This window comes from Corvus kubaryi, unplaced genomic scaffold (assembly GCF_017639235.1).
Source record: "Corvus kubaryi isolate FWS band 111438036 unplaced genomic scaffold, C.kubaryi_AGA036_p1.0 split3-73, whole genome shotgun sequence".
NCBI lineage: Eukaryota > Metazoa > Chordata > Aves > Passeriformes > Corvidae > Corvus > Corvus kubaryi.
The window spans coordinates 36,196,891-36,219,323 of NW_024582091.1; the positions used below are offsets into that span (position 1 = coordinate 36,196,891).

General features: G+C 37.5%; 1 protein-coding gene across 11 annotated transcripts in view; it reads left to right on the forward strand.

The window, feature by feature from the left end:
• EYA4 (EYA transcriptional coactivator and phosphatase 4) overlaps positions 1-22,433 on the forward strand; it is a 140,773-nt gene that overhangs the window by 56,222 nt on the left and 62,118 nt on the right. For all 11 annotated transcript variants that reach the window (XM_042017010.1, XM_042017008.1, XM_042017014.1 and 8 more), the window contains exon 3: positions 18,366-18,415. In XM_042017010.1, the coding sequence (XP_041872944.1) occupies positions 18,366-18,415 (50 nt within the window). The remainder of the gene's footprint in view (positions 1-18,365; positions 18,416-22,433) is intronic.

Consider the following 22,433-nt stretch of genomic DNA (forward strand, 5'->3'; position numbering starts at 1 on the left):
GGCAGATTTTCCTCTGCCCGATGCCTGGTAGAAGAAGAGAAAAATTTTGTTCCTTATCTGCTACTGTGAGGACTCTCCACTACTGTGAAGACTCTCTGTAATTAATTGAGTAGGATTCGAGCCTTGGAGCCCCCTGTTCATGTACATCCTGCTGCTTTCAGTCTTCTTTGGCAGCATTTACTGCAACAGCTTTTTCCTTTGTTTCCCTTCTTTTGGTGGTGGAAACCCCAACTAATCTTGACTAGCCACCTTCCACATCTGATGTGTTGTTTCAGTAGTTAAGAATGAGGTTATGCCCAAAGCTAATGTCAAAAACAACATCTGAAAGCTGATTATGTTCTCCCCAGTACTTTATATATGCTTCAGTGGGTTTTCATTGTCAGAGAGGTGGGTCTTCATTATGCCACATAATGCAGTAAAATGAGGATTACTTGGATTTCAGTGCATGAGATTATAGCAGCTGACAGGCACCTGTTTAAGGAAGTATATTGTATTTCCAAGCACAAGTATTTTAGAAAAATTGAGCAAGATTTCACATGAAAAAAAGTTTCATATTTAAACTTCATTAGTAGGTTTAAGTACAAAAAACATCATCAGGGAATCTGGATGGATGTATTTATTAGTGGCCCTTAGAGTCCTGACAGTCCATTCTAATAACAAGGCGTGGAACCTGTCAAATGATGGCACAAATATCCTAATCTGAATAGCCATGGCTTTCTAGCCCAGTTCATCAATCATGTTTTATTAGCTTCAGCAGAGTCAAGCTGCTATCTGTCATTTTGATGCTGTAGTGGTGACAAAAAATAGTGCCGAAAATGTGCTACAGGTGTAACTTTCACTCAAAGAGCATTTCTCAGCAGTAGTCAGGCTCGTGTTTGCATGGGGAGAGAGTGCCATCTTCAGTTTCACATCCCCACTGAAACAAGGCTGAACTTCCTAGTACTGCCCGATGGCTAAGAAGTGAGGAAAAGTACTGGTAGAAATTTAGAATTCCTATTTTTATAAGACTTCTGAAGGAAAATACTAAACGCAATTTTCTTGTTCTCATTTTAAGATACAATTAATTTAGATCTATCTGTTGTGATAAGCAACTTTCTGGAGCTTTATTCTTTTGGTTTGCAGTGCTGTATGTAGAAAACAACAATTGCCAGTTGGATCACAAACCTCTTGTAACCAGTAGCACTTGTATGCCTAAAAAATGAGAGCTAGGAGGCTCTACACTGCTGCAGATGTACTGTGTTTTGTAAGAACCATAAATTCCATGTATTCTTTCAGCCCAGAACGGACTTAGTGTTTTCACTGGGGTCCTGGCACTTGACCCTTGTTTTTCTTGGCTCTGTATCATTTTACAGCAGAGCTTGAGGACACTCCTCATCTCTTGTTTCCAGCATGTTAACATATTCAAGTAAATATTATCTGGCACAGGCACATGCATTATCCTTCTGGGGAGTATTTGTAGAAGTTTTAAATCCAGATCAAACAATGACATCCATCTTCCTTCCTCTTGAATTTCTTTTATTCACAAGATGAATGTTGCTGGCAAAATTCTTTGATCTTTAAAAAGACTTTCTGTTGCTAATATTCAGTCAAGGTAAGCACGTATAAATACCTGAATTACTTGCAGAATATATGCCCAGGTATATTTTCTGTATATTTTAACACTTAATAGGGCTTTGCACAAAAAGGAGCAGATGTGTCATAGCGACAGCAGGCGAGCAGGGACCAGGAAGGTGGTTTCATTAAAAGAGCCTTGGGATAAATGCAGCACATTAGATACCCACTGAAAGACAGGAGCTGTTGATGGGGTGACCTCTGAATGCAAGTCATCTTACTATAAACAGGAGGGTGTGGAAAGCCATTGGACAGAGCCAAGCTTGTTTACTATCCAGATCTCCTCCTAGTTAACTTAAGTAACCGGACTGTGCTCGGCTCGGCATGACAGTTCAAGGAAGAACAAAGTGTCTTCAGTATTCCTGAGTTTAAAAAGTCCTAGCTGACTGATGCAAAAGCTTTTTGGTCCTGAAAGTCTGCCTGAACACCTTAGCTGCTCTACAGGGGAAGTTAATTAGTGTGAAACGTAACAGATATTCTCTTCTTTTTTTTTTGTCCTGGAAACTGACTTTGCATATCTGGGGAATTGGTTTCTGTTCTTCAGAGACTACTGAGGTAAGGTTATGATGGATTTTAATTTGTGATATTGATGCAAGTGATTTTTAGTGGTAAAATGGAAAATATAAATGGGTATTAATTCCCATTCAGATTCTGTTCTGAAAAGGAGATTTGATTTTAGTTTCTGTAGTAGCAGTTTCAAACTGGTTTTGGAACAAGGTATTTGTTCATGGTGGCTCTAGAGTACAGGAGTTTAGACAGGACTGGATTCATCAGGTTCTTTCAGGAGCAGCATTTTTTTAACACAGGAGCTTACTTGTTAAGTACTATAAGAAATAAAGTGTGTGGTTCTATAACATGCTGCAAATGTCACATTTTGTCAAATCTGTGAGCAGTTTCTTGGTGTGTTATTCAATAACATATTTATAAGAGACACTTAAGGGCCAGTATGCTGAGACAGGTGTCTAGACATAAGTTGAGTTCAAATTAATTAGCCCTAAACTGCAAAAACTGTGGATACAATAGAATAATATTTTTCCTAATACTTCATTCAAATCCATTTAGTTAATTTCTAAGTTGATTAGACATACATTTGGAACAAATAATGCTGAAGTGTAAATACGCTAAAGCATCGGTCCTACCTTCTCCAAAGTCCGCTCTGTCTCTGTAACATTATCTATTTTTTTTCATGCACTTTGCAATTGAACAGACCATTTTTTTGAGAATAAATTGTGATTAAAGCTTTTTTCAGGGAACTCATGTGCATGTACTGCTGTTGTAGTCAAATGCTGTTCCCTGCCGTGGGGTCCGCGCAGCAGCAAGAGCAGCAGTGCAAAGGCTGCGGTGGGAGCTGGCATGGGGATTACTGCTCCTTAAAAGTCTGTTTCATTCAGGGAAACTCAGGAGGGGTTCACTCTGGGAGTGCTGTTTTATTAACCTAGAGCAGCAAGCAAAGTCCCAGGAAAGAAAGAGCAAGGGGATTTGGTCCAGCTGTAAGCAAGCATTTACAGCCATAGGGATCTGTAATAGGTAGGGAACCTCTTTGGAAGAAAGGTATGATAAATTCTTGCAGCCAGTAAGTTCTTTGATTTTGTGCCTGTGATCTGGTAAGCAGCAAGCAGCAGGATCCAGTTACATGTTTCTTTTCTTGGTCTGTTCACTATTTTCTGAAATACATTTCAGCTAAACAGGTTTTGACTGTCTTAGTACCTTTTGTGCTGTTACAATTTCTTCTTAAGTAAATCAAATGTAAATTTGAAAAGGGTATGTAAACCAATTAATATTTTAAATTCCTAAATTAAAAAATAGTTCTTACCGAAGCATTTTTCCAAAATAATTTGAGATTTATAAAAGTACTTAGTATACCTTATTAAATGGTACAGCAAATCAAATAGCAGCAATCTTGTGTGAATGTGGATAATATCAAGCAAAGTAACTTGAATTTGGCTTTAGAAAATATCTGTATGTTTGTACATTTGTGTGCTCATGCTTGCACATACATATGCATGTTAGAGTAGCCATACAGGGAAGCTAATTCATCTGCCACAGGAATTAGAAGTCAAGGCTATTTTCTAAAATGGTCGGAGAAAATGTCTGAACTTACTGTTAAATAGAAGAAGCAGATGAAAAAACACTCTACATACTGTCTCGTTCACATGCTTACCTATCATTTTTATATTTTGTTTTCTGTTGTTTTCTTTGCAAATAGCTATACATAAATTTTATTGAATTTACATTTACTTTGGGAGAATAGAGGAAATAATTAGCACTTTAAGCACTTTATTCAGTTTTAAGCTTTGAATTGTAAAACTTATTTAGTAAATGTTATTCACAAGGGATTAAAATTTAACATGTTTCAGTATTTTTAAATGAAAGGAGAGCATGGCTGTATTAAATTTATGTACAAAAGGCACGTGAGCAGTTTGCAGAATTTAATGCTGTAGCTAATATGCTACTTATTTCCTTTTTATATTTTATTTTCTTAAAAATATTTTCAATCATATTGCTGGAAAAAAATAAATGATATCTATTTCAGCAATAGCTTTACAGGAAAGATATTATCTATGTGGTTTATTTCTCTTTGCAATATTCAGTCATTACTCTGAATTAATACATAATTAAACAGTATTCAATTATAAATAAATACCTGAAGAAAAGGTGAAGTTTTTTTTAAAAATATGATTTTAATATGGATCCCATTTTAGCCCATAAGGATGAAGTTAAAAATAGACATTGAAGAAGAACCTGGATTGATTTAAAAAACATAATTATCGTATTGCTTTCATTGGGTTGAACAAAAAGTGGTAGGCAGACACCCAGGACAGTAAAATTTCCATATGATTTTACCTAGGTACAATTTATGATTTGCTTCCTAGATATTGAAGAAAAGTCCTTTGCTCATTCTTATAGTGAATCTGTAATTGTTCTTCACATTAATTTCAGGGATATTTAAAAGTCATTAACAGACCTCTACAATCATGTAAGTTCGGCTGCTCATCTTCTATAACTCATAGTAAAACCTTTGGAGCCTAAAATAATCTGAAGTGATTTAACATAAACAGAGATTCTGTGTGTATTGTCTGTATTTATTTGCACACATGCACCAAAAGGTGCTTTTGTGTGTTTACATCAACTATTGAACAGTTCTTTTTATCAAGGGCTTTCTCATGGATAAAATGAATTGTCTCATGATGAGAATTTTGATGTACTTGAAGTATTTGTAATCCTATTCAAGGTGAGCTCTGCATTCAATTAGAGTCACAGCTAAGAACCAAATGTCCATGTTGCTCTGAACATTCAAAATGTTAGCTCCACTGAAGCGCAGTTTAACTTGATTGATACTTGGATTTTAAAGCAAATAAGGACTAATTTTTGCCCGTGGCAAAATATCTTTGAAGTTTCATGCCTGTGCCGAGGCTGGATTAGCTAAGTGATAGCGCCGGGGCTGGGACTGTGACCCTGTTGTGCTTGGCAGGTTGTGATAAATGGGGGAATCTTTCTTAACCTCGTGGCCAAAACATTCCAGGGTCGGGCTGGGGAGACAGAAGAGAAGGGAGGAGGGTCGAAAGATGCAGGAGATTTGGCATGTTGAGCTGGAGACGAAGGACACTTGCTCACTTGTCTGGACTAGGGGAGAATGTGCAGACTCTTGTGGGAGAAATGGCTGCAGATGCGTTGCAAATACACTTTATTGCAACTCCTGGACACTGCCCTGGGTACATGAAATTCATCCGTCACTATTAAGAAGTCTCTTTATTTTTGTTTTGAATGCTTTGAGAGTTTAGGGAATCTTGGTTATTATATTTCCCTAAACTAAAGAGGTTTTTTTTCTTTATTACTTGAGATGGGTATATAAAACCATCCAAAATAAATTGGAAGAATTCCTTATTCCAAGTAACTGTCTGCTGGTTAAAGAATTTACTGGAAGACAGCAAATATAAACAAAATGGTATGAATTTGGAAAAAAAACCCTGACAAAGTTAATTAATTGCTTCTGGAAAGCTAGTTCAACTATTTTGTTTATAAAACAACTTTAAAATTAAAACATACTTTCAAATATTTTAAAATTATGCATTTTAATATAGCAGTATTAATACTACAAAATGAAAATCTCTTTGGATATACTAAAGATCCATAGTGAGATATTGCCAGTCAAATTTTCAAACCTGAAAAAAGAGACAAAATTGGCCTACATGTGAGCTGAAATATGATCTGTCAAGTGGTTCCTTCTTGCGGCAGTGTTTTAAGAGCTATATTGCCTCTGATGTTGTCCCCCTTGGCTAATAACGAAAAGTATATTATTAGCTGATAGTTTGGGATTTATTTACACACTTTATGCTATAAATATAGCTATTCTGAGTAGTGCTAAGAACTACAGCATAACACAAGTGACAAAACCAAAATTACGTACTTTCTAATTGTGGCTGTTGTTACTAGTATACAACCAAATGTATGCTGTATTCCTGTGTACAGATACAATTAATCATTTATTCTTTTATGATTAATTTCCCTGAATGATGTTTTAACCCTACCATATTAATAGGGTTTTTAACGAATGTTGTGTTGTAAATGTTCATTAATATTCGAATAATCAAATCTAAATCTATGAAAAGTAGTCTCACCACACAGGATATTGCTTCTGTGGTGCTTACTAGCATATAGTAACTATAGCACACATTATGTGTAGTGTATTTTCCTATGTATTTATTAGAAAGTATTTTATCCATTTGCCTTTGCTAAATTGTTATTCTTTTTCTTATACCCTTAAAAAAATACCAAAAGAACAAACAAAAAAACCACCAAAAAAACCCAGAAAAAAAAGACTCATTTCTTAGCAGCATTTTCTTGACTTTTACTGATACATTCCAAAGGTACTGAAAATTAAAGTAACCCGAAACAAAGTAAATTTGGCTCCCTGATGATCCAAATGCATGTGAATAGGTCTTTACTTTATACCCAGTGTTTGTGAGATTTTACACTGCAGCATTGTGTGTCCTTTTATCTTACCTCTAACAAATTATTTTTTCACCAGTTGGATAACATCTGGGCCACAAAACACTGATCATTTCATTTTCACCATCAAGTAGTTTGAACTACAAATAACTTTTTGCATCCTTACTATGAGAGAAATAGGTTGCTGAAGTTCTTAGTTATCTGAAGTAGTTTATTAATGTTACAACAGCTGCTAGAAATTGTTGCTAAAATCCTAAACAAATTAGCTTCAGTAATGTGGGAAAACAGAAATGTATGAAGCTAGGAAAAAGCACAGCTGTTCACTGTAAATATACAGGCGATTTACTCGGTAATTTTCTAAGTAGAGTATGATGTGCACTTGTTTATTACCTTCTCCTTCCACTTTTTTCCCAGTTTTGAATACACTTTTTAAATTATTTGTAGCATAATAATTTGCATATGCTTTAAGCAGGTGGTTTTGATTGGAATGGCCTCAGCGCTTGTGCAAAACATACTAGTGTTGTACAATTAGTTAATGACTTCATCTTGGGCTGTTTTCAAAGACCAATTTGTTTGTTCATGATCAGATTCATAAATACTATCTGTGTTAAAGTCAGATATTTATAGCTGAATACCTTTGATCTACTACCAGGAGAAAAGCTACCACAGAAGAGCAGAACAGTTTTTATTGTTGGGGCTTTGTGCCTGGTTCTTTTTAGTTTTATTTTATTTTAGCACTGTTTTAACGTAATTCCTATCTTCCACAATGCCTACAGAACTCTGCCAGCTGTTAATAGGTAGGCAGGTGCTGGGCTAAAATCGTGTTCATATTACCTGCTCATATTACCTTGTTCATCCTCCCTCCAACCTGTCTTATTTCTCTGTCCACCTGTTGCTTCTTGGCATTAATTGAGCCTCCTGTCCTACAAAGGCATATTGAGACTTACCTTCATTATTCTGAATTGTTTCATTGACAGTAACAGGCCACCATGATCCAATTTAGGACTAAGCTTAAATCTTTGTGGGCTTGTCCCAGGCTTGACAACCGCTCGGCTCAGAGAATGCCTTTTGCTGGAGGAGCCAATACAGTATCAGCTCAGGCAGCTGTTCCTGTTACTCTTGCGGAAGCCCATGCAGAACTTGGAGGAACTGGATCACACTCCACAGTCATTGCAGTTGGTCACAAAGAGCCTGTTTGCATTCCCAGGTCTCCACACATGTATTCAGCGTACACGCACTCCTGCCTTTCAGGGTTGTGAAGGAGCACAGTGAATGACGGGTATTTTTTCTGATAAAAACCACCAACATTTAGGTAATAAAGAACTCAGATGCTCTTAATTTTCTGTGAATAATGCTCAGTTATATTGTCTCATCTTTCTGGTACTCTGTGTCACTTACAACTTTGTCAATTGAATATGGTTGTCTCTCCTGAGAGATGAAGAAGGATCCAAAAAACACGGAAGTGAATTGAGTCCTTCTTACTAGCTGCACACTAAGCATACTTAAAAGCTGAAGTAGTTCTTCTCCTTTTCTGAAGGAAATGTAGAATGTTACCTCTTACTCTTTATGACATATGTGTGATGGACAGGTCACACAGAATGCATTATCTTGGCAGACACTGAAGGTAATAACTGGTCTCCTACCATTACATCTGGCTCTTACAGCTTGGGTAAGACCAACAGTGAAGAAAAGTTGGCCAAAAAGTATGTGAGCAAAATTGGCAGCAGTGAACAAGTAGCTAAACTTGGAAGAGCCTGTAGGAAGAGCTTACCACGTTGTCTGGAGTAATTCAAACCTCAGCCTAGGAACTTTCCTTGGATTGCCAATAAATCAAGTTGTCATGTAGCTGAATCCATATACAATGCTTTCAGTGTACCCAAACTTTTCCATCCCATTCTGTCAGACTGTGACCCGAGTCAGGTATTCATTCATTGTTAAACAGGTTGTACTTCTATGAAGACTTTAGTGCTTGAAAACTAATTAGTACAGAGTTTGTGCAAAAACTACCCACATCAAGTGAGGGTACTGTGAACACATTAGAGCTGTTTTTCTTTTCCTGAGCTTTTTGAATATAGCTGAAAACCACAGTCCTTGTCTTTAAAGTCCCTTAATTCTGGCATGAAGAATGCAGATGATGAGTATGCTTCTTCAAGACTGAGAGGATAATGAAACTGATGGTTTTTCAGACATTGCTTACTTAACACTGACCCAGCATTGGTGGGTGAGCTCTCAGTGGAGCTAAGAGACATAACATTTTTGACCAAGAATAAGGCAGATTTTCTGGGGGCTGATCTCTTTTAACCTTAGCATATGGCAATATGTATACTAAAAACACAGAAGACAAGCAGAAAAGTACAAGGGGAGTAAAATAAATTCTTTGCTAAATCAGGGTATTTTACATGTATGTATTTCATAATCTGTGGTGAGGATGAGTATTTGATAGATGTGAGATCATGTTTTTTACTGCACTGGGGTATCAATATACTCTTTGGTAAAAACCAGGATAGCAAAGAGCAGAAAGGAGGAGATGATCGACAAGGCCATTTGTTTAAATTTCATCTAAGTGAGGGATGGAAAAGTTGTGACAAATGTTCTTTGGTCTCAAGGGGAAAGACAGATTATTTTCTGATGAGGCAAATAAGTCAGGAGAGAAGTTGTCCTTTGTTCCTGCAGTGGTCAGTATGTAAGCTCTTGGGTGAACTTAGGGAAAGTTGGATTCCAGTGAGACACCAGCAATGTCAGAACAGAGAAGTGCCTTGAGGCGGGGATACTTGACTTGCAGTGGAGAAGTCAGCATTAGCAGTAGAAATACACTGTACTGTTCCCCATACAAGTTGGTTTCCACATGAAAAGAAAACAGCTTTATGGCACGGTACTACAGGCCTTTAATAAAATAGCTTGAAGTATTTGCATGCTCTATTTGCAACATGGCCAAGTTAACACAGCCATAGGAACATTAACTTTTGAACTTCCTGACTTTCATTGCTTTAAATTTCAGCTTCAAAGTTTATCCTTTTTTTCTTTGCATTTGTTGGCCCTGGCTGGTTTTGAAAAGCAGGAGGAAAGAAAATAAGTTCAGGTTTTCTGAGGAGGCTCTGAATTTTATGCATATAACAGGAGATGACTTGATATTCCTTTGAATATTGAATGAAATCTCCAAAGCAGTTTTGATACACCTAGTTTGTTTACAATATTTCTGTGAAATTGAGGAATCACAAGATGAAATCTAGAAAGCATTGCACAGCATAGCTGTTTTCCTGCATTTCAGTATGTTTTTTCCTGAAAAGAGATCAATGGTATCTGGGAATGCTGATATTTAAAAAGCAAACACAAAAAAAAAAAATGGTGTGACTGCAACAAAACTGGAAGAGATCATGGGGATATAACTGGAGTAAAAACAGTAAGCATTTTTCCATGTCTGGATTAAGAATGGTATCTTCTAGCTGATTTCCAGTTTGGAGGTACCAGGAAGACAACAGGAAGACACCAAGGGTATACTTGCGGAGTCAGCTTGACTGAGATATACTGCTGACTTGAAAAGGCAAAAAAAGGCCGAAGGTTTGTGTTTAGGTTGGTGTGGCATCTTTTAAGAGGTGGTAGGGGTGGGGAGGAGGGAGCGAGCTAGGAAAATAATGTGAGAGAAAGAAAAGGAAACGAGAATGAGAGAAAATCAGAGTTAGTACTTTAGTATTTTTTCCTGAATCTGAATTTGTTGATAAATGAGCTCCAGGCTGGTAGAGTTTCCAAACCTTTGGCCTTTGGAACTTATAAATGGGGAGGTAATGCCTTCCCTCTTCTCTTCTCTTTTCTTCTTTCTTTTTTCAAAGGGAGCCAGGCCCATCCTCCCAACTGCAGGAAAAAAGTGTTCTGTGAGCTCTGAGCTATTAGGTAACCCAGGCTGAAACAAAAAGTGCCATTGTAGTGTGGCATTTGCCCTGCCTGACCCACCAGTTAAGGGAAGGCATATTTCCTTCTTTCATTGTACACAAACAAACAAAAAGAAAAAAAGGATGCCAATTTTTCCCACAGTGCATGCATAAATGCTTTCCAAAATGTAGAAGTTAGTACTTTACAGGTTCCAATCACTTAAATTATGACTTGGCTGTTACACCCTCTGATATTTTTAGTGTGCTTGTGCCAAAGGCAATTCAAAATGTGTTTTAAAAATGTTTGCAGGTATAAAAGATTTTAAAGACGCTTAGAGGTCTGAACTGTGTGAACCCATTAGTCATGTTGCAAAAACGAACACATAGGAAACCCTTCCACTAACAAGAAATTACCAAGGAAGGAATGTTTAGTCCCCAACGATAGAATATGAATAAGAAAATTGAGGCATTAAAGTTCTCTCAGATTTTATCAATTCATGTCACCTTAATGACACCTTCATTCTCTAAAACTTCTCAGTAGAAACACAGTTTCATACTGGATAAAGCTTTATGATTTATGTTTTACAAAGGCTTATGCCAATGGTAAGACTGTGCAGTGTGCCCAAAAGAAACTGTCATTATAGTCTCACTGGAAGTATGAAAAAGGCATTTACCTGAATTGATTAAATTCCCATTAACTTCAATGTGTATGTAATGTGCTCTCCAGCAAGAGCTCTAGTGTGTCACTGCTCATCACTCCAGTCTGGTGAAATAAGATCAAAAGGAAATGGAGTGCTTCTTTGCAGCTTTTTGGGCTGTCCGTGGACTGGTGTCTCGTTCGTCCACACTGTTCTTGGCAGCAGTTTGTACAGAAAATCCAAAACGTTGTGAGAGTCATGAAGATTGTCCCAAAAAGTGGAAGCATTTAAGACTATTGTATGCTTTGTAAGGCATAGCTCCTTCTTAAAATTATTAGGATCGGTGACTGGTTCAAAGGAGCTGAGGCTCTGAAACATGAAACTTCATGGGAGCTATCTCTCTCCACTGTTACAATCAGTGTTTCTGGCAAAGAGGATTTCATGGAGGATGTAATGAGACACACAGGTTGTGTGTCTCTCTCTTTGGCAGCACCATTCCAATTCCTCAGTGTTTCCCAACTACCTGCATTTCATCAGGTAAGTGGAGAGTTGAAACCTTTAGTCACAATTAATTTGGTGTCATTCCTCTCTGTCTGAAATAGATAACTACTCTAAGTCAGCTGAAATACATCTGTATCTTTCTGTTGGATGTAAAGGTAGCCTTACATGACAAGCCTAGACCTATTTAGATTCCTGAACTGTAGGTATTTAATACTAAATATATTCCTTCTGGATTAGTTTTCCTTGCAAGTTAGGCATACATCTTAGTATGCATGCCTAACTTGTATACATAGTCATGCAGACCAGAGTTACTACTGTACTGCTCTGGAAAGAGGAGGCAAAGGCAGGAGGGTAGCAATGATACATTTCATTGAGAACAAATCCATCTTAGGATGGGAAAAGAGAAGTGGTGGTGGAACAGCAGTGACTTTCCTTGTTCCCATCCCTGGCTCTCACACCCTAGAGACACGGAAACATATCTGATGTCTTTGAATGTGAAGTCTCCTCTACTGCGCTACATAAAATGCAAAGGTCAGCATCAGCAGTGTGCTTTCATACTCAAAACTTTTAAATAATTTGCACTTTACTTTCATAAAAAAAGAATTTGCATATTCAAACCTCAATCTTGTTGTGATTAGAGTTGTCAATTTTAGCTGATGGCATACTGATCTCATGACTATGAGAATAGAAGAGACCATTGATTAGCTAAACCCAGTTTAGGTGATGAGCAGAAATGTTTCCACTAGAGGACTAGCTCATACAGACTTGCATTAAGAAAAAACAAACCAACAACCAAAAAACTCCTTTAATAGTGAACTTTAAATTAATTAATGTAGCGTATTTTTCCTCATTCTTCCACTGCAATCAGAACTCTTGTTTTCAGACCCGCTGAAATATGACAAATTTACTTCGGGATGTGATTCAGTTAAAATACAGCTATGTACAGTCTTTGCATTGTGAAAAATAGGGGAAAAAATCAATTTTCTATTGCTTCAAGCTCTTTCACTCAACAGTAGCATCAGTGTATGGGTTTTTAACTCCATCAGAAATGTAATTAAAATTTGATTGTGCATAAGTATGTAGCCTTACTTTTTCATATACATTTTAATTTCATTTAATATTGCATTTTAATAAAAAACTTTATATAATTTTATTATTATCACTAGGTTTAAGTAAGTGAAATCCTTATGAGATTTATGGAAGTGTGGCAGAATAGTGAATTACTGTGAAAAAATCAGTTCAGAATTTGGGATTATTTAGAATTCTTTTCATATGTTTCTCTAGGTCTACTCAGCATTTTTTTGATTTTGCACAAGTGTCACTGAGATTTTGTCTTCACAGGACATGTGTAGCTGGAGTATTATTTGAATTTAGTCGTCAAAAAACTGCTTCATTCTCAATAATATTTGTTCTTTCATTGTGGGGTTTTTTTAATTAAATCAAAAGCATATATATTTTCTGCATGGCTACAATTTGTGGCTAAATCTCAGCACTGTATCTGTGAGCAAGCCCTTGCCCTGCTTTGGTTGGTCAAGCAAATGACATTATTAGTTTTGTGATAGCAGTGATGTCATGGCAGCAAAGGAAATCTTTGGCAAATTATGTACACAAAGGCATTGTAAAGACAGTCTCTGATAAGGTTTTTGTTGTCAAGGTGGTTATAAAACTCCATATAAACACTGTCAAAGTCAGCATCTAAGAAACATTTGAGGAGAACTATTCTTTATTTATTCTCATCACAGTGCTACAAATACCCTGAGTTGTATTCTTCTCATATATTTCCATCAAATTGTTCCCCTGCCTGTGCCATCCTCTCGTGGAGTTGCTCTACAGACATAGTCCCTTACCTGGACAGCAAGTAGAGGTGGGTCAACTTTTTCCAGAGTAATTTGCTGAGGGGACTCATCCAGGCAGTAGAAGTGCACTTCTTCTGCCTATACTCCAGAGCAATCACACAGGCTGAGTAAGCACAAAGATGTGCTTTTAGATGTCCTTGGGTCTGCAAAAAGTACTTTCCTTTCTTCATTCTTGTCTCCTTGGTGTTAGAGCCTCCACAGCTCCCCCATGCCTAGCTGCTTCCTCCAGGCCCAAAGCATTGCAGGCTCTGCTCAGCGCTGTTGCACACCTACTGATTTAGGAGGGATCCTCAAGGCCATGATTGATGCAGTATATGAGGGAACGCAGCAGATTCATTGCCAGAATAATTTAGTGCTGATGTGGCAAGATTTTTCAGCTGTAGGTGTTAGAAGGGATTTCTCACCTGTGTTGCATTACAAGTTTAATACCTCCAGTGTGTGTGTGTCAGAACACCTCATAGAGCAGGACCATTTCATGGTTTAACATTTAGTGTAATGGGGTCCAATAAAATCATGTTAAAAGATGTTAATGTTGCAAAGAAAAACATCAGAAGCAAGGAAATGCCAGAATTAATATGGCCTGTGGAAATTCAGCCTCCTATGCATTATGGTGCAGATCTTATTACCTGACATACTAGGCTTTCCAGGGGGTGTCTTTTTTTTTCAGTGAATGCATAGTTAGATTTTTCTTTAAATGTTCCTCAGTCTATCTTTGTTAAACATGAAGCAGCCAAAGCCCATACTTAATAAAAAATCCTTCATCATATAAATATTTATCATATAAAAATCATATCAAATATTTATTGCAGTTCTTTGGTGTCTAATAAACGCATCTCTTTTTCACAGTCCCTTCATAGAATCAGGCACTTTTAACAGTGTTCATATTTGAAATCTGTTGAACCAAGTCAGAGGTGAAGGTAGATATTGTATAAAACATTGATTATTTTTTCCCCAGTTTAAGCCAAGTGAGACCTTCATTTTTCTGCATAAGTGTAACATTTATACACAGTCTTCTAAGTTGAAAGTGTATTTTCCCAGCTTGGATCATTAATTAGTTCTTCATACAGCTGCAGAGGCAGAACTAGTCTATTGCTCTGGGCAGACTGGTCACTAATGACTTTTGTAATGAGTTTCGCAGGTCTCTGACAAGTGCTTAGGCCTGTGTTTGTGTTGTTAGTCCCAAATCTAGAAGAGAGGAGAGCAAACTGTGGTGTCCCACTTCAACCAGTCCCCATATTCTTCTGCTGTCCACACCCTGTCCCTACATCTGTCACATTTTTTTTCCCTTGGCTTCTTCTCTCCTTTAGTTTTGCCACCATCAAGAGCTCATTCTTCTTTTGTCCCCTGATTTCTGTTCCCTCTCCCTGTTCTTTTTTTTTCCATTTTTTCCTACCTTAATTTGAGTCTACAGGATTTTTTTCTTTCAGGGTACTGCCTGGGTACCGTGTACCCAGGGTACTGCACAGTACAAAGCAAAGAGGGACAGTTTTGATAATGTCAAATTTCCTCATGGCATGGGGTTCTCCTGGCACTCAGAAGTAATTCCAAGGCTCGTTCAGCACCAGCATCTTTGAGATGGAGACTATTCAATGCAGAAAGGATCTTCAGAAATTCAGGGCCCACACTGTAGGACTTCACTAACAGTGTGACAATAGGGCTTTTAGAATCTTACAAACTAAAATAAATGTGGGCAAAATCTCACAGAAATTATAATTCCTGGGTATCTGTACACCTCAAACTCTGCCCCTCCCCTTTCAGTTTTGGGATTTTGCCTCCAACTTTCAGGAGCTGAAGCCAATGGGCAGCATAATGACGTGACTTTTAAAACATGAACACAACAGTCTGTTCTCACAAATATTTGTATTTAAGGATTTTTTAGCTTAAACTCTTCAAAAATTTTGTAGCAGGCAACCAGAGCAGGAGAGTTCAGTGCAGCTTGACAAAATTCAAACTGAAACTTACTCTTGTGAATGACTCTCAACATTCATTTAACTAAAATGGTGAGAAAACCTGTGTAAACAGAGAGGGGGGGAAGGAAAACAGCAGGAGTAAAGAAAAAGGTTCTTTTTATCGCATTTACACATGAGAATGTAAATAAATGTGGTGTTAGTGAAAGTTAATTATTTTGAAAACAGTCAGCAAGGCAGATTAAGAGGTAAAACAGTGTAGCTGAAGACAAAGGAAACAATATTTAGTCTTTGATCAGAAGTTTTCACAGTGATTTTCTGTTCACCTTCAAGGGTGGCATAATTTTATGAATAACAGAATCTGTTTTGCTACTTGAGTAGCCTTGAAGAGAAATGGTGTTCATTCCATATGGCCACTTGAAAGAAAATCCCATGCCTGTTCCTCCTTTAAGAAATAACATTTTTATTTATTAAATCTTTTCTCTCAAAGAGGGACCCTAAAGATATGCAATGAAGTTTACATTTAGTCTCAGAGGAAAAGCCAAATCTGTACTCTGTGGTTCTGCACATTTCTTCAGGTAGTGATCATAGATGAACTGCATCATCTATTTGCCAAGCTGCAAACCTGAGACATTCTCACTTTTTGAAGTATTTTACTTTCATTGCAATATTCTTAAATAAAAAAATGCCCACTTTTTTTCTCCCCAAGTTTATTGCATCACACAGGTGAGTCGTTTTGATACATTTGGTCAGTGGCTTTTTTGCTGTGACCTTTCCACTTTTACCAAACTTTATCAGTTGAGTTTTTTGTTGTTGGTTTTTAGGTTCTTTTTTTTTTTACTGTTTACCAAGCAGATAAAGCATAATCTTTCAATTGCTTTGTAATGTTAGTCAAAGCAAAATGCAGTAGTAGTGTGAGCTGTGGTAGGACAACTCATCTGTGAGTACCCAATTACTGCATCTCTCATCCCTGCCCAGGAAAACCAGGGGTCTTAATATATTCTGTATGTTAAAAGTGCTCAGATAATGTTAATATATGTTTGTACTCTCTTTGGACTTCTGTGGTAGTTGCCCACCACCCGACATGCAATCACTTTGCAAATCCTGGGTGTTGGGATTTCTGGGTGACTGTCAGACTCTTCAGCAGCCGATTAAAGTCAGTGGTTGAACTGTCCTGACCTGGGGAGTGAGGTCTGAGCCCCAGTGCAAATGTGACAGACAGTGCTACTGGTGGCAACCACAAAACAGCAAAGAAATGGGAAAGGAATAAGTAAATGCCAGTAAATTTGAGAGCAAGTAGATAGCAAAAGTATGCTGGAAGTGAGTGTATGGTAAAGGGATATGGAAAAAGAAGCTCTACTAGGATTTATGTTTAAATAGCTACTAGGAATATACTTATTTTTTTAATTAATTTTAATTATGTTAGGTTATTTTATGTTATAGTTCTAAATACATTATGTTTTCAATAATTTTAAATTATATTTTATATTCAAAATGAAAATATTATTTTTCTGGTCAAACCCTCTAATTCAGTTGAGACAATCTGATCCTGGAAGTACACACTTCCTGTCAAGGAGAGGCTGTTGTAATTTCAGTGACTTTAAATGATTTTAAATATATTTTTTGAACAGTTCCCTATGATATTGACAATCAGGAGACACTCAGTATAGCAACCTGAATAAATATTTCCCATGTTTGTGTATAACGCACATTGAAGGCATTTTTTCATTGTAGGTGGTCGTCTGTTTATGTATCTGAAGTATTTTATTGTATTTCAGATCTTCACTACTTTAATAACAGTGGGGTTAACATAAAACTATAGCAATGATGTTTGCACCTGAATGTTTATGAAATAGTGCCTGTCAAGTTTGGGTTTATGTGAGCGCTGACTGTGTCTCATGCTCTGCCAGTGGCTCCTCTATGACTGCTGCTGCATGGCATTCAGCTGAGGGATTTAGGGAAAATATTTAGCATTCGTTTAATCCTTTTTTCTGTTGGAGTGGGTGAGTGTTTTGTCATTTGTCAGTAACTTCAGTAGAAGTGACTCACAGTCACATTTTCTTTCTCTTAAATACTTTTATAGTAGCAAAAAAGTATAGAAGTGTTTCTTGATGCAAGGTATCCTGAAACTTGCATGGTTTTAAAGGGAATGTTTTTTGTATTGTATCTCTCACACCAAGTGAGTCCCAGTGAGTGATACTTCTAGGTGGCTTTAAAACTGGAACTTTGAAACCGCCCACAGAGGAGGTTTCTGGATTCTGCATTAGCAAGCTACTGAGCAAAATATTTTTTCCGCTGCTGAAAACACAAGTAATTTAGATTACCAGAAGGTAAAATTAAATTTTTACTGGAAATCATGAAGATCCCAAGGAGATACCTACTCTGCAAGAGAGCAGTTTTCTATTTGGCAATGATGGATTTTATCACCTCCAATCAGCCTACAGCAGTGTGTTGTGGAGATCAAGCTGGAAGCTGAAATTCCTTTTATGTACTTATATATTGTAAATATGAGTGAAAACAGCGTGTGTGTTCATTGATGCAATAGGAAAATATAGTTAACATACAGTTAGCAGATTCACAAAATGAAAAATACCATATGAATTATTTAACTAACAGTGCGCTTTGCCCCAGAACCTGGTGTTTATTATTGTGAGCTTTAGCAGGAAACAGAAGCAGTATCAGTTGGGAAAACATTTCTTGGCCAAGCTGAGAACAGTATGGCTTTCTCGTTTCAAAGAGGGGAACCTGGTTCTTTGGTTTCTTTGTTCCTAGTTAAGACTACTCCCCAAGCTATTTTAGCAGAACGCTTTACATACTAATGGAGCCTGGGGAAGTGCAGTTGGCAGCTGTTCATGGGATAATAATGAAACACACTGTTTAGTACTGCAAACTGCTGCTGTAAAGTGCGGGAAGTATTTTATAGAGATCATGGTGAGCAGAGCAGGATCCGCTTTAAGTTCTGCTGTAAGTGCATGAACGGAGAGCAAGGAAGTTGTGTTTCGAGTGAGAGTAACCAGCACTGCTTTGCTTTTGCAGGTGAAGAAGCCGTGTCCAGAGTCCGATGGTTCAGAGCTGCAGAATCCCAGGTACAGTACTGGAGGGCCGACGCCAACTGACTGCGCTGCGGTGGCGGAGCGCGAGGCTGAGCTGTGCTGCGGACTTGTAGCATCAGAGCCCCTTTTGCAAAGAACGAGTGGTTGGATCAGTTTTAATGGTTTTTACTCTAAAAGCGGTTTTTTCCTTTTCCCAGTCAAAGATGCAGCCTAGCGTCTGGGTTGTTGAGTTTAGATGATGCCCTAACACTGAACAGTCACCTTCAATCAAGAAAAAAACCCAACTATTAAATAGTGTAGGGAAATCTGTGTGATCAAATGTCACTTTCTTCAGTTATTCCTTTTCTGCGTACCTCAGTCCTGAAGTTTATTGAAAATATGGTTCATTTCCAGAGTGGAAAATTGATTTTTTATTTGGGAAAATTTGTCTTTGCCAAAACTTCTTTTGTTTTCACATGTGAAAAACATGCTGTGTTCATAAGCTGGGAAGAAGCCATACATTTCTTTCCGGCCTAGTCATTTCTAATTTCACATACATGGGAAAAAGGAAATGGGTTTAACTTACATGCTTCTTGCATGTATGTATGTGTATGGATAATTTTGAGCAAGTGAAGTAGTAGTTGTTTTACATGTGCATCTTCCTGGTGATTAGTAAACCGGTGGATAGTTTTCTTCAATTTTTAGTGAGTGCTTTTTGTCTTTGTCTTGCTTCCGTATAGAAGACTATTTCAGTGTCATAAAAACTCAGAAACTTTCATTGTGAGGGGAAAGACGAAAAAAAACCTGACGTTTCATTAACATTGTCACTAAAACTCAAAAAAGTTAAATAATTCAGGGTTTCCTCCCAAACCCATCCTTAACTATGTCTTAACTATGTTCCGTAATTATTGCAGCAGGATCCTCTGGGGGTCACCTGAAATATCCAAGGCCATTATAGTATCTGTGTCTTGAGCTGCACTGTGCACCATCTGAATTTCTTTGATTAGCTCATGGCTGTTATTAATATGGCTTTTCATTTAGTTTGGTAAGAACTGAAAAGGGAAGAGATAGTTAAAAGTCCAAATATGCTTTCAGTGTAGTAAGCAGCAGTTTTGACCAGGACTTCAGTGGAAACACGTTTTGCCCTTCAGTACTTGTACCTTCTAAATGACAAAACATATCTGCTGTGCTGCTGTTTTGGACTAAAATTTATTACAAAGGTCAAGTTTTTTCTGAGTATTTTGACACCGAGAATCCCAGCTTAGCATAACGCTCATATATAAGTGCGAAGTTTTAAGGGTCCTGATTGCCCAAACAAGACTATTGTGTCTCAAGCCCTGAAAAACTATGAATTCCAGTCTGATGTAATTTCATCAAAGTGTGATGAAAACAAACTGCAACAAACCTGGGGACTCAGAGTGCAACGTACTGTTACTATCTCTGCACATCAGGAAACTTCTTACAAGGTGTAGTTAAAATCTTCATAATAAGTCTGAGAAATAAGATACTTTTTTCTCCCAAATGTGCAAGAGAACCCATGTTACAAATAGTCAGTCAGAAGGCTAAATCTGGTAGTTTTAAAGTGCATTTTCAAACAGAAACACTTTTCATTTTGAGCTCTGCAGCCTCAGTTTGAGGATATATCAGATAGAGTTGAAATTAGTGTTCCTAGCCTGAGCATGTGCTCTGCTGCATATACAGCCTGAAGTGGGATTTTTTGGTCACAATGTAAGTTTGGTCTTGGAGGGGAATCTCTGACAGACCTCGGGCTGGAGCATCACTAGAGGGCTCTGTGTGGCGCATCACGCTCTAGAGCCTGGAGCAAGGTAATTCTTCTCTAAACAAGGCTTAAGTGAAAACACTGCACATAAAATGAAACATCAGCATAAAAATGAAGAGACACACAGCCTTACAGAATAGCTCCTGGCTTGGGACCTAAGGCCAATATCATTCATTTATTTAGCTAGCTTTATAGTCTGTTAGTTTTGGATTTGAAACTATTACAATAAATGCAGATGGAAAGTGTTTTTACAGTAGGGAAGTAATTAAATTGGGTGTGGGAACTTTGTCAGGAGAATTCTTGGAGTGACATGTGTGTATCAGCAGATTCTTTGTCTTGCTTGGCCTGGGTTTGTCTTTTAGAAAGAAACATTCATACTGCAGATGTGACTACTAAATTTTTTTAAGGGATGTACTAACCCATACAGCATATCAAAAAATGCTTTTCAGAAGTAACCAGTTATACATGCAGTAAAAATCAATCTCGCCAGCATTTATTTATAGAAAGTGGCTGTTTTCTTAACAAACAGGTAAAGTGCACAGAGGGAGAGGGAAGTGTAGTTAAGAATTGAAGTTATGGTGGATAGGCGAGTTGTAAAGACAAAAGGAAACATATGACTCTTCAGTGTCACTGACGGGCATTTTGATTCACAAACAGCTTTGTCTTACAAATTCTGTCAGAGTTTCATGGGAGTTATTTTTATCAAATCCCTATGAAGGGGTTGTGAATACTTCACCTAAGTGGTGACATTATACCTTATAGTGGTGTTATTATGGCTGTATCACTATTATGGCATTCTTTCTTCATAGTTATGTAGTAAAAATCAAACTCACCCTGCAAACTAACCCTGGTTAGTCGTCCAGTCACGCAAAATGCTTTCTGGGGATATTGGTGTGTGACACAGAGGCAGTGAATACTCGGGACCTGCCAACCGTTCTACCACAAGTCTGGAGCAGGCAGGAGTATCATGATGGACAACTCTGACATGCTGGCCCTGTATCAAGTTCACTAGCAAGGCTAGGGAGAGAAGTTCCTGTGTTCAGAGCCTACAAATATGCATTGCTCTTAATTTTCTTATGTGATGGGTAACTTTAAAATGGTATCAATCCTGAGTGTGCTGAACAGCTGCTACATGAAATATAATGTCATACAAGAATTGCTGAAGTCTAGAGCAGTCCTTGAAAGTTAACTCGTTTGCAGTTATCAATGACATTCCTTTTTACTTAGATAATTAAAAAAGCCATTTTGATTCTAATAAGGAAGCATTGTTGCCCTAAAACCTGTAAGCTACACTTAAAGCCTCATACCATGTGACCTGAGGAAATGATAGAATATGTGATTCTGAAGTCTGATAAAATGATAAATACAAAGTCTTAAATTCCTGCTCACACTCAGCAACAGCATGTTCTATTTGGCCACACCTCCTCGAACAGCATCTTTCTTTGAGACAGTAGTCTGCTTCATGAATGCATCTCTGCTACCCCCAAATCCTCCTTTCCATACCACCAGACCTGCCAGAGATTCCACTGTAACACCAAAGTCATGTCAGTAACTGAGAAATGAGAGCAAGTATTGGTTTTTCTGGGCTATAAAATGAGACAGCGAGGAGAGAAAAGAAAGGAGGGAGAGGATGTTACTGCAAATGGATATTCAGCAGGATCTTCTACTGCTTCCTCAAAGTTCACTGATTATAGGAAAAAAAATCATGGTATTTTACCATCTGGAGAGGATGGAGACTCTGTAGAAGAAAGAAGAGATTTTTCTGACCGTTTAAATACAGTTTCTTTTTTTCCTGGAAAGGTAAAGGAGGACAGAGGAATAGTTCACATACTTTCCCTCTTTAAACTATGATATTTATATTGTGATGAAGATATCTATAGGAAGAAAGAGAAAACTTGAAGATTTTTGAGTATTTTTGTAAGTTTGGGATAAAAGTTAGCTGACAAATCAACTTAGGAAAATACATAGTGGTGTCAAAAATACATTACTTGTGTATTTGCAGAAGGGCAATGCATCTTTGTATTAGTGAGTTAAAACTAAGCCCTGTAGAGCAAGAAGCCCTCCATTTTATTGCAGGATTTTTACTACAAACCTGTGGATCAAATATTTCCAGTAATACCCATTCTTCCTGGCTTTTCCTTTACAGACTTTTTAAAAAAATTCTATAAGCAAAGGAAAAGGAAATGAAGCCAGTCTTAAGCAAATCCTCACATTTAAAACTTTATCAGATGCTGTAAGAACAGTGACAATCAGAGGCACTATAGTTACTGGACTAACACCAGCTAGATAAGG